This window comes from Spodoptera frugiperda, chromosome 30, assembly GCF_023101765.2.
Source record: "Spodoptera frugiperda isolate SF20-4 chromosome 30, AGI-APGP_CSIRO_Sfru_2.0, whole genome shotgun sequence".
Lineage (NCBI taxonomy): Eukaryota > Metazoa > Arthropoda > Insecta > Lepidoptera > Noctuidae > Spodoptera > Spodoptera frugiperda.
In genome coordinates this window covers 9,289,042-9,301,925 of record NC_064241.1, presented here as the reverse complement: position 1 = coordinate 9,301,925, position 12,884 = coordinate 9,289,042, and the positions used below count along the sequence as shown (strand labels likewise).

The 12,884-nt window shown below is 37.3% G+C and overlaps 4 protein-coding genes across 4 annotated transcripts; all 4 read right to left on the bottom strand.

The window, feature by feature from the left end:
• Nucleotides 1-1,677: 1,677 nt before the first annotated feature.
• LOC118270095 (brain-specific homeobox protein homolog) lies at nt 1,678-2,604 on the bottom strand. Its single transcript, XM_050707153.1, has 2 exons — nt 2,527-2,604; nt 1,678-2,340 (listed from the first exon to the last, which is right to left on the bottom strand). Exons 1-2 carry the CDS (start codon nt 2,602-2,604, stop codon nt 1,678-1,680), a joined length of 741 nt encoding a protein of 246 aa, XP_050563110.1.
• Nucleotides 2,605-4,541: 1,937 nt separating this feature from the next.
• LOC126912849 (homeobox protein ceh-1-like) lies at nt 4,542-5,206 on the bottom strand. The gene has a single exon (XM_050707152.1). It carries the CDS (start codon nt 5,190-5,192, stop codon nt 4,542-4,544), a length of 651 nt encoding a protein of 216 aa, XP_050563109.1. The 5' UTR covers nt 5,193-5,206.
• Nucleotides 5,207-8,297: 3,091 nt separating this feature from the next.
• Nucleotides 8,298-9,231, bottom strand: LOC118270104 (ventral anterior homeobox 2-like). Its single transcript, XM_035585547.2, has 2 exons — nt 9,163-9,231; nt 8,298-8,960 (listed from the first exon to the last, which is right to left on the bottom strand). Exons 1-2 carry the CDS (start codon nt 9,229-9,231, stop codon nt 8,298-8,300), a joined length of 732 nt encoding a protein of 243 aa, XP_035441440.2.
• A 1,871-nt stretch (nt 9,232-11,102) lies between these two features.
• On the bottom strand, nt 11,103-11,909 carry LOC126912815 (homeobox protein ceh-1-like). Its single transcript, XM_050706909.1, has one exon. The coding sequence runs from the start codon at nt 11,827-11,829 to the stop codon at nt 11,179-11,181; it is 651 nt and encodes a 216-aa protein (XP_050562866.1). The 5' UTR covers nt 11,830-11,909; the 3' UTR covers nt 11,103-11,178.
• Nucleotides 11,910-12,884: the final 975 nt, after the last annotated feature.

Below are 12,884 nucleotides of genomic sequence, written 5' to 3'. Positions count from 1 at the left end.
TTTTTTTGAAAAAACTTACGGTTTTTGAGAAAAACTCAAAAAACCTAAAATGTTGAACTTTGACCTCGAATAACTTTTGAAGCACATATGGGATCGATGGGGTCTTTTAAATTTTTAATCTTTATACATAGTAAAATAAAGGTCTGTACCAAAATTCAGCTCTGTCGGAATTTTTGTTATTTCAATATCGTATAATGACCGGACTATAACACAACATACAGTTTAATCAAACTGTCTTGTAAATTGACAAAGACGCCATCTAGTACAGCCCCGCATAACTAGAGACTAAGACTTTGAACGGATATAATAATTATAGACCACGGTGACGAGCTTGATTGTTGATGCCAGTAAATACTGAATACCTATCTCGTCTCGCCCAAAGCGGGAGAAATCATTGGATGATTTTGTGTGACTAGTGTTAGGATTACTCTGTATATTTTATCACGCACACTTGATGTGACTTGTCAATTAAGAAGGAAGAAGAGTAAGGGGATATTTCTATTGTCAAAAGCTGTTTACGTTTTTTTTATGGTATAAGCCGGTAAACAAGCACACGGATCACCTGATAGTAAGCAATCGCCGCCGCCCATGAACACCCGAAACACCAGAGGCGTTTCAAGTACGTTGCCGGCCTTTTGGGGTCAGGAATTTAATGGTTGTTGGGGAATCGGGGATTGGGTAAGAGGGTAATTGGGCCTCCGGTAGCCTCACTCACACAATGAAACACAACGTATTTCTTCTTTATTACTATTTTTCTTTCATCGTAAGTCTATGGTGTCACATAAATTAATATCTTTGGAGGCTTTAGATAGAACCTTACAAGATCTAAGGAGCAATCACAACCCATTTGGTGGTGCGATGATTTTATTAGCAGGAGATTTTCGTCAAACATTGCCAGTGATTCCACGATCAACGACAACTGATGAACTCAATGCATGTTTAAAGTCCTCCGATTTGTAGAAACATGTCAAGGTGCAAAAATACCAATCTGGAGACATATTCTCTAAATATAAAATAATCATAATCTCAGATTTTGATATTATACATGTGTGCACTTCCACAATATGTCTAAGTAATATTTGAAAAGTTGTGAATTTTAATATAATTTACTAATCACTTTGTTTACTACATGTTTATGGTATTTTTGTTGCTTCAATTCGGGATTCAATGCCTGAGTTGATAATATTATATTTATTGTAATGCACATATATATTATTGCTCCTGAGATTTCAATATTATTAAGAGTACTTATAATGCTATGTGTCTTGTATGTTGAGTAATACTAAAATCGATGTCATTCGTATACCTATTCAAGCTTTTGTGTATTTTATCATAATTTTATATTCATTATTTGTTCGAAGAATGTGGTTTACTATATGAGGTTTGTTTAAAGGTTACTTCTCATAGTGAAGGACTGTAATCATATTTATACGTAAAACTAGCTTCTGTCAGTGTCTTCATCCGCGTTCCTATTAGATAAAAAGTAGCCTACATGTTATTCCCAAAGATCATATACCCCAGTTCCAAATTTCATCCCGATCCCTTCTGCAGTTTTTGCGTGAAGCAGTAACAACCGTGCAAACTTTTGCATGTATAATATTACTAGGGTTGGTGGATTAATAAATATAGAATTTGCTTTTACAATAGCACATTTATTAATAGCTAAATCAAATAACATTACAATGAGGTTAACATTTGATCTTCTGTCTCATCAGGCCAGGAAAAGTTGTTCATCTCATTGGGTACAATTGGAGCTGGCAGCTCCTGTGATACCAGTAGACATCGTGCTTCTACTTGCGGAGGAGCTTGCACTTCTTCTTGGTAAGGTTGTGCCGGTATATTGCCCGGAGGAATAATGGCTTGAGTACCGAACAGGGAGTATTGAGGTTGCTGTGGCACTAAATTTGGTGTCGTCGGCATAGTTGCTTCTGGGTAACTTGGAGCCACGACCGGATAGTGCAGTATTGGGCCCTCGATATTATCAGTACTATCAATGGAAGAGCTTTGGCACTCTGCTCGGTCCTTTTTCTCCTTCATACGTCGATTTTGAAACCAAATCTTAATGGTTTTCTCTTTAAGTTGCAACATATCGGCTAACTGGAACCGACGTGTTCGGTTCAAAAAAGGAGCCAACTTAAACTCGTTCTCTAGTGCCGACAGTTGATCCGTTGTAAACGCGGTTCTTACACGTTTAGGCTTCTTGTTTGCGGCTGGGAGACCCTGAGGTCTCACCGCTGGCGCTGGCCATCCGGCCGACTGTCCGTTGTGCCAAATGTGCTGATTTGGCGCAGTCACTGGGACCGACATAGCTGTACTCTGATGTGGCATCCAATGTTGGAACTGTGGATAATAGAAAAATATGTAAGTCAAGGAAAAATACACATGACTTCAAAAGCAGGTGCTTTGGGGAAACCAAAAAGTCAACTAGAGGGTCATAAACGCCATGTTAGCGCCAGTTACTTTTATTACGATCAGAAATCATATGAAATTAATAAAAGAGCATAAAATAAAAAATAATTATATTACCGTTGGACCTGTCGAGGCCGTTGCAGCGAAACCATTGCCTGCGATGTGAAACGCTGGTGATTGAGTCGGTGGGTTCATCTTATTATAAAGATTGACTGGGAAGGAAATACACTGGAGGAGAGTAACGTACTACGTGAGGGCGCAGTTTGCTATGACGACACTAGAGAAAGTGTTCTACTTATATTTGCAACCCTTAATGATAGTTTAATTAGGGAACGGGCTAAAGGTATGATAAGATAAGTGATTAGCAAATCCACGTCCGAAATAAAATAGATTTTATTCTGATCTATTGTCTTTGTGGTTGTTTCGTAATTAGTAATATAAAGTATTTTAATGAGTTCCAATAATTTAATTCTTTTTTGAATATGATTGGTGACATAAAATAATTCAAAATAAAAAGATTACTAGAGGATCAATCCGACCTATACGATTACCTAAAATAGAAAATGAAGTTTTCAGATGCTCTAAAGAATAATCCATTTGCATGAGTACATCAATAAAAAAAAAACATTTAAAAAAAACCTTAAAATTTTAATCAGTTCCGTAACACAACATACAGTTTAATTAAACTGTCTTGTAAATTGAGAAAGACGCCATCTAGTACAGCCCCGCATAACTAGAGACTAAGACTTTGAACGGATATAATAATTATAGACCACGGTGACGAGCTTGATTGTTGATGCCAGTAAATACTGAATACCTATCTCGTCTCGTTTAAGGCGGGAGAAATCATTGGATGATTTTGTGTGACTAGTGTTAGGATTACTCTGTATATTTTATCACGCACACTTGATGTGACTTGTCAATTAAGAAGGAAGAAGAGTAAGAAGATAGTTCTAATGTCAAAAGCTGTTTACGTTTTTTATGGAATAAGCCGGTAAACGTATAGACGGATCACTTGATAGTAAGCAATCGCCGCCGCCCATGAACACCCGAAACACGAGAGGCGTTTCAAGTACGTTACTGGCCTTTTGGGGTCAGGAATTTAATGGTTGTTGGGAAATCGGGGATTGGGTAAGAGGGTAATTGGGCCTCCGGTAGCCTCACTCACACAATGAAACACAACGTATTTCTTCTTTATTACTATTTTTCTTTCATCGTAAGCCTATGGTGTAACATAAATTAATATCTTTGGAGGCTTTAGATAGAACCTTACAAGATCTAAGGAGCAATCACAACCCATTTAGTGGTGCGATGATTTTATTAGCAGGAGATTTTCGTCAAACATTGCCAGTGTCTCCACGATCAACGACAACTGACGAACTCAATGCATGTTTAAAGTCCTCCAATTTGTATAAACGTGTCAAGGTGCAAAATTACCACTCTGGAGACATATTCTCTAAATATAAAATAATCATAATCTGAGATTTTTATATAATAGGTACATGTGTGCACTTTCACAATTTGTCTAAGTAATATTTGAAAAGTTGTGAATTTTAATATCATTTACTAATCACTTTGTTTACTACATGTTTATGGTATTTTTGTTGATTCAATTCGGGATTCAATGCCTGAGTGGACAATACTATATTCATTGTAATGCACATCTATATTATTGCTCCTGAGATTTCAATATTATTGAGAGTACCTATAATGCTATGTGTCTTGTATGTTGAGTAATACTAAAATCGATGTCATTCGTATACCTATTCAAGCTTTTGTGTATTTTATAATAAATTTTATATTCATTATTTGTTCGAAGAATGTGGTTTACTATATGAGGTTTGTTTAAAGGTTACTTCTCATAGTGAAGGACTGTAATCATATTTATACGTAAAACTAGCTTCTGTCAGCGCCTTCACCCGCGTTCCTGGTGGATAAAGTATATTAGTGTTATTCCCTAAGATCATTTACCCCAGTTCCAAATTTCATCCCGATCCCTTCAGTAGTTTTTGCGTAAAGCGGTAACAACCGTGCAAACTTTTGCATGTATAATATTACTAGGGTTGGTAGATTAATAAATATAGTATTTGCTTTTATTATAGAACATTTATTATTAGCTAAATTAAATAACATTACAATGACGTTAACAGTTGATCTTCTGTCTCATCAGGCCAGGAAAAGTTGTTCATCTCATTGGGTACAATTGGAGCTGGCAGCTCCTGTGATACCAGTAGACATCGTGCTTCTACTTGCGGAGGAGCTTGCACTTCTTCTTGGTAAGGTTGTGCCGGTATATTGCCCGGAGGAATAATGGCTTGAGTACCAAACAGGGAGTATTGAGGTTGTTGTGGCACTAAATTTGGTGTCGTCGGCATAGTTGCTTCTGGGTAACTTGGGGCCACGACCGGATAGTGCAGTATTGGCCCCTCGATATTATCAGTACTATCAATGGAAGAGCTTTGGTTCTCTGCTCGGTCCTTTTTCTCCTTCATACGTCGATTTTGAAACCAAATCTTTATGGTTCGCTCTTTAAGTTGCAATATATCGGCTAACTGGAACCGACGTGTTCGGTTCAAAAAAGGAGCCAACTTAAACTCGTTCTCTAGTGCCGACAGTTGATCCGTTGTAAACGCGGTTCTTACACGTTTAGGCTTCTTGTTTGCGGCTGGGAGACCCTGAGGTCTCACCGCTGGCGCTGGCCATCCGGCCGACTGTCCGTTGTGCCAAATGTGCTGATTTGGCGCAGTCACTGGGACCGACATATCTGTACTCTGATGTGGCATCCAATGTTGGAACTGTGGACAATAGAAAAAATATGTAAGTCAAGGAAAAATACACATGACTTCAAAAGCAGGTGCTTTGGGGAAACCAAGAAGTCAACTAGAGGGTCAAAAACGGCATGTCGTTAACATGCTTTTGATACAATTTTTCTTATTATCAGAAATAGTATGAAATAAATAAGAGCAAATTAAATTAAAAAAGTATATTATATTACCGTTGGACCTGTCGAGGCCGTTGCAGCGAAACCATTATGAAACGCTGGTGTTCCATTCGGTGGGTTCATCTCTTGATAAAGATTGACTGGGACGGAAATACACTGGAGGAGAGTAACGTACTACGTGAGGGCGCAGTTTGCTATGACGACACTAGAGAAAGTGTTCTACTTATATTTGCAACCCTTAATGATAGTTTAATTATGGAACGGGTTGTACGGTATAATAAGTGATTAGCAAATCCGCGTCCGAAATAAAATAGATTTTATTCTTATCTATTGTCTTTGTGGTTGTTTCGTAATTAGTAATATAAAGTATTTTAATGAGTTCCAATAATTTCATTCTTTTTTGAAAATGATTGGTGACAAAGTCAAAGTTAAAGCATTTATTTCAATTAATCCTAAATAAGGCACTTTTGAAACGTCAAATTGAATTGTCCGTTAGTCTGTCTGTCAGTGAAGCTAGGCGCTCTGACATAATATAATTCAAAACATAAAGATTACTAGATGCTCAATCCGACCTATACGATTACCTAAAATAGTAAATGAAGTTTTCAGGTGAACTAGAGAATAATCCATTTGCATGAGTACATCAATAAAAAAAAAACATTTAAAAAAAACCTTAAAATTTTAATCAGTTCCGTAACAGTCCGGTCAATTTAGATTAGACCTGAAAACAGTAATGAAAGAACAAAAATTCTGACAGAGCTGAATTTTGGTACAGACCTTTATTTTACTATAAAGATTAAAAATTTCGTGTCGGCCCAACAGTTTCGTGGCCCAACAGGCTGTGACATACGGACGGACGGACGGACGGACGGACAGACATTTATTTCCGAAACTGTTGGGCCTACATAGTTGAAACTTTGTAAGATGGTGTATTTTGGTAACCGCTATTCGAATTTTGAATAAAAATTTATAAATTTAAAAAGTAAAGGGGGGCACTCCATACATGGAACTGATTCAAAAAAATTTTTTTTTCAGCTTACATATCCGTGATGGGTGTCTATGGATAGGTCTTTAAAAAAGACATTAAGGTTTCTAAAACCACTTTTCGTCAAAATCAATCGTTTGAAAGTTAGACGCTTCCAAAGTGGAAAAATGTGTGTGGGGATACACGAATCTATCTTAGAAACGGTAATACTTATAGAAAAACTTATAAGGACCATTAGAGAATTTTGAGATCTACAAATTTGGTCTGAGGTATTTTTTGAAAAAACTTACGGTTTTTGAGAAAAACTCAAAAAACCTAAAATGTTGAACTTTGACCTCGATTAACTTTTGAAGCACATATGGGATCGATGGGGTCTTTTAAATTTTTAATCTTTATACATAGTAAAATAAAGGTCTGTACCAAAATTCAGCTCTGTCGGAATTTTTGTTATTCAATATCGTATAATGACCGGACTATAACACAACATACAGTTTAATCAAACTGTCTTGTAAATTGACAAAGACGCCATCTAGTACAGCCCCGCATAACTAGAGACTAAGACTTTGAACGGATATAATAATTATAGACCACGGTGACGAGCTTGATTGTTGATGCCAGTAAATACTGAATACCTATCTCGTCTCGCCCAAAGCGGGAGAAATCATTGGATGATTTTGTGTGACTAGTGTTAGGATTACTCTGTATATTTTATCACGCACACTTGATGTGACTTGTCAATTAAGAAGGAAGAAGAGAAAGGGGATATTTCTATTGTCAAAATCTGCTTACGTTTTTTTTATGGTATAAGCCGGTAAACGAGCAGACGGATCACCTGATAGTAAGCAATCGCCGCCGCCCATGAACACCCGAAACACCAGAGGCGTTTCAAGTACGTTGCCGGCCTTTTGGGGTCAGGAATTTAATGGTTGTTGGGGAATCGGGGATTGGGTAAGAGGGTAATTGGGCCTCCGGTAGCCTCACTCACACAATGAAACACAACGTATTTCTTCTTTATTACTATTTTTCTTTCATCGTAAGTCTATGGTGTAACATAAATTAATATCTTTGGAGGCTTTAGATAGAACCTTACAAGATCTAAGGAGCAATCACAACCCATTTAGTGGTGCGATGATTTTATTAGCAGGAGATTTTCGTCAAACATTGCCAGTGATTCCACGATCAACGACAACTGATGAACTCAATGCATGTTTAAAGTCCTCCGATTTGTAGAAACATGTCAAGGTGCAAAAATACCAATCTGGAGACATATTCTCTAAATATAAAATAATCATAATCTGAGATTTTTATATAATAGGTACATGTGTGCACTTTCACAATTTGTCTAAGTAATATTTGAAAAGTTGTGAATTTTAATACTAATCACTTTGTTTACTACATTTTTATGGTATTTTTGTTGCTTCAATTCGGGATTCAATGCCTGAGTTGATAATATTATATTTATTGTAATGCACATTTTTGTAAATACAATATATACTATTGCTCCTGAGATTTCAATATTATTGAGAGTACCTATAATGCTATGTGTCTTGTACGTTGAGTAATACTAAAATCGATGTCATTCGTATACCTATTCAAGCTTTTGTGTATTTTATCATAATTTTATATTCATTATTTATTCGAAGAATGTAGTTTACTATATGAGATTTGTTTAAAGGTTACTTCTCATAGTGAAGAACTATAATTATATTTATACGTAAAACTAGCTTCTGTCAGCGCCTTCACCCGCGTTCCCATTGAATAAAAAGTAGCCTACATGTTCTTCCCATTCCCAACCATCATATACAGTTCCAAATTTCAGCCAGATCCCGTCAGCAGTTTTTGCGTGAAGCACTAACAACCGTGCAAACTTTTGCATGTATAATATTACTAGGGTTGGTGGATTAATAAATATAGAATTTGTTTTTATAATAGTACATTTATTAATAGCTAAATCAAATAACATTACAATGACGTTAACAGTTGATCTTCAGTCTCATCAGGCCAGGAAAAGTTATTCATCTCATTGGGTACAATTGGAGCTGGCAGCTCCTGTGATACCAGTAGACATCGTGCTTCTACTTGCGGAGGAGCTTGCACTTCTTCTTGGTAAGGTTGTGTCGGTATATTGCCCGGAGGAATAATGGCTTGAGTACCAAACAGGGAGTATTGAGGTTGTTGTGGCACTAAATTTGGTGTCGTCGGCATAGTTGCTTCTGGGTAACTTGGGGCCACGACCGGATAGTGCAGTATTGGGCCCTCGATATTATCAGTACTATCAATGGAAGAGCTTTGGCACTCTGCTCGGTCCTTTTTCTCCTTCATACGTCGATTTTGAAACCAAATCTTAATGGTTTTCTCTTTAAGTTGCAACATATCGGCTAACTGGAACCGACGTGTTCGGTTCAAAAAAGGAGCCAACTTAAACTCGTTCTCTAGTGCCGACAGTTGATCCGTTGTAAACGCGGTTCTTACACGTTTAGGCTTCTTGTTTGCGGCTGGGAGACCCTGAGGTCTCACCGCTGGCGCTGGCCATCCGGCCGACTGTCCGTTGTGCCAAATGTGCTGATTTGGCGCAGTCACTGGGACTGGCACGGCTGCACTCTGATGTGGCATCCAATGTTGGAACTGTGGATAATAGAAAAAATATGTAAGTCAATGAAAAATACACATGACTCCAGAAGCAGGTGCTTTGGGGAAACTAAGAAATCAACTAGAGGATCATAAATGCCATGTCGTTAACATGCTTTTGATACGATTTGTCTTATTATCAGAAATAGTATGAAATAAATAAGGGCAAATTAAATTAAAAAAAAGTATATTATATTACCGTTGGATCTGTCGACGCCGTTGCAGCGAAACCATTATGAAACGCTGGAGTTCCATTCGGTGGGTTCATCTTTTGATAAAGATTGACTGGGAAGGAAATACACTGGAGGAGAGTAACGTACTACGTGAGGGCGCAGTTTGCTATGACGACACTAGAGAAAGTGTTCTACTTATATTTGCAACCCTTAATGATAGTGTAATTATGGAACGGGTTGTACGGTATGATAAGTGATTAGCAAATCCGCGTCCGAAATAAAATAGATTTTATTCTTATCTATTGTCTTTGTGGTTGTTTCGTAATTAGTAATATAAAGTATTTTAATGAGTTCCAATAATTTCATTCTATTTTGAAAATGATTGGTGACATAATATAATTCAAAATATAAAAATTACTAGATGCTCAATCCGACCTATACGATTACCTAAAATAGTAAATGAAGTTTTCAGGTGAACTAGAGAATAATCCATTTGCATGAGTACATCAATAAAAAAAAAACATTTAAAAAAAACCTTAAAATTTTAATCAGTTCCGTAACCCAACATACTGTTAATCCAAACTGTCTTGTAAATTGAGAAAGACGCCATCTAGTATCGGCCTGCATAACTAGAGACTAAGACTTTGAACGGATATAATAATTATAGACCACGGTGACGAGCTTGATTGTTGATGCCAGTAAATACTGAATACCTATCTCGTCTCGCCCAAGGCGGGAGAAATCATTGGATGATTTTGTGTGACTAGTGTTAGGATTACTCTGTATATTTTATCACGCACACTTGATGTGACTTGTCAATTAAGAAGCAAGCAGAGAAAGGGGATATTTCTATTGTCAAAATCTGCTTACGTTTTTTTATGGTATAAGCCGGTAAACGAGCAGACGGATCACCTGATAGCAAGCAATCGCCGCCGCCCATGAACACCCGAAACACCAGAGGCATTTCAAGTACGTTGCTGGTCTTTTGGGGTCAGGAATTTAATGGTTGTTGGGGAATCGGGGATTGGGTAAGAGGGTTATTGGGCCTCCGGTAGCCTCACTCACACAATGAAACACAACGTATTTCTTCTTTATTACTATTTTTCTTTCATCGTAAGTCTATGGTGTAACATAAATTAATATCTTTGGAGGCTTTAGATAGAACCTTACAAGATCTAAGGAGCAATCACAACCCATTTAGTGGTGCGATGATTTTATTAGCAGGAGATTTTCGTCAAACATTGCCAGTGATTCCACGATCAACGACAACTGACGAACTCAATGCATGTTTAAAGTCCTCCAATTTGTATAAACATGTCAAGGTGCAAAAATACCAATCTGGAGACATATTCTCTAAATATAAAATAATCATAATCTCAGATTTTTATATGATAGGTACATGTGTGCACTTCCACAATATGTCTAAGTAATATTTGAAAAGTTGTGAATTTTAATATAATTTACTAATCACTTTGTTTACTACATGTTTATGGTATTTTTGTTGCTTCAATTCGGGATTCAATGCCTGAGTTGATAATATTATATTTATTGTAATGCACATTTTTATTATTGCTCCTGAGATTTCAATATTACTGAGAGTACCTATAATGCTATGTGTCTTGTATGTTGAGTAATACTAAAATCGATGTCATTCGTATACCTATTCAAGCTTTTGTGTATTTTATTATAATTTTATATTCATTATTTATTCGAAGAATGTGGTTTACTATATGAGGTTTGTTTAAAGGTTACTTCTCATAGTGAAGGACTGTAATCATATTTATACGTAAAACTAGCTTCTGTCAGCGCCTTCACCCGCGTTCCCGGTGGATAAAAAGTAGCCTACATGTTCTTCCCATTCCCAACCATCATATACCCCAGTTCCAAATTTCATCCTGATCCCTTCTGCAGTTTTTGCGTGAAGCAGTAACAACTGTGCAAACTTTTGCATGTATAATATTACTAGGGTTGGTGGATTAATAAATATAGATGTGAATTAGCTTTTATAATAGCACATTTATTATTAACTAAATTAAATAACATTACAATGACGTTAACAGTTGATCTTCAGTCTCATCAGGCCAGGAAAAGTTATTCATCTCATTGGGTACAATTGGAGCTGGCAGCTCCTGTGATACCAGTAGACATCGTGCTTCTACTTGCGGAGGAGCTTGCACTTCTTCTTGGTAAGGTTGTGCCGGTATATTGCCCGGAGGAATAATGGCTTGAGTACCAAACAGGGAGTATTGAGGTTGTTGTGGCACTAAATTTGGTGTCGTCGGCATAGTTGCTTCTGGGTAACTTGGGGCCACGACCGGATAGTGCAGTATTGGGCCCTCGATATTATCAGTACTATCACTGGAAGGGCTTTGGCTCTCTGCTCGGTCCTTTTTCTCCTTCATACGGCGATTTTGAAACCAAATCTTAATGTTTCGCTCGTTAAGTTGCAACATATCGGCTAACTGGAGCCGACGTGTTCGGTTCAAAAAAGGAGCCAACTTAAACTCGTTCTCTAGTGCCGACAGTTGATCCGTTGTAAACGCGGTTCTTACACGTTTAGGCTTCTTGTTTGCGGCTGGGAGACCCTGAGGTCTCACCGCTGGCGCTGGCCATCCGGCCGACTGTCCGTTGTGCCAAATGTGCTGATTTGGCGCAGTCACTGGGACTGACACGGCTGCACTCTGATGTGGCATCCAATGTTGGAACTGTGGACAATAGAAAAAATATGTAAGTCAAGGAAAAATACACATGACTTCAAAAGCAGGTGCTTTGGGGAAACCAAGAAGTCAACTAGAGGGTCAAAAACGGCATTTTAGCGCCAGTTACTTTTGTTACGATCAGAAATCATATGAAATTAATAAAAGAGCATAAATGCAAGAATAAGAAATAATTATATTACCGTTGGACCTGTCGAGGCCGTTGCAGCGAAACCATTGCCTGCGATGTGAAACGCTGGTGATTGAGTCGGTGGGTTCATCTTATGATAAAGATTGACTGGGACGGAAATACACTGGAGGAGAGTAACGTACTCTGTGAGGGCGCAGTTTGCTATGACGACACTAGAGAAAGTGTTCTACTTATATTTGCAACCCTTAATGATAGTGTAATTAGGTAACGGGCTAAAGGTATGATAAGATGAGTGATTAGCAAATGCAAGTCCGAAATAAAATAGATTATTATTCTTATCTATTGTCTTTGTGGGTGTTTCGTAATACAAGGTATTTTTAATGAGTTCCAATAATTTCATTCTATTCTTAAAATGATTGGTGACATTAAACAATTCGAAATAGATGTTATGTTTATCCGACCAATACGAGTATCTAAAATAGGAAATATAGTTTGTAGGCGCTCTAGATTGGAATCCATTTGCATGAGTACATCCATGGTATTTTAATCTATTTCTTTTCAAAATAAAGAATGCTTTAGGGTGCTGTAATAGGTAGCTCTGAAGCTTTCCAACATTTCGTGTCCGCGTCCTGTTCTATAGGAATGCGTTAATCCATACTTTGCCCATACTTTTATATCATTGTCATTAACTTAATTAACAATTACATGTCATTACTAAATGTCCATATTTCTTAAAAATCTTTGTATGTTCATTTAAGTAACGCATTTTTTAGGGTTCCATGGCCAAATGGTAAAAAACGGAACCCTTATAGATTCGTCATGTCTGTCTCTCCATCCGTATGTCACAGCAATTTATTTCTAAAACTGTTGAGCGTACATAGTTGAATCTTTGTAGGTTGGT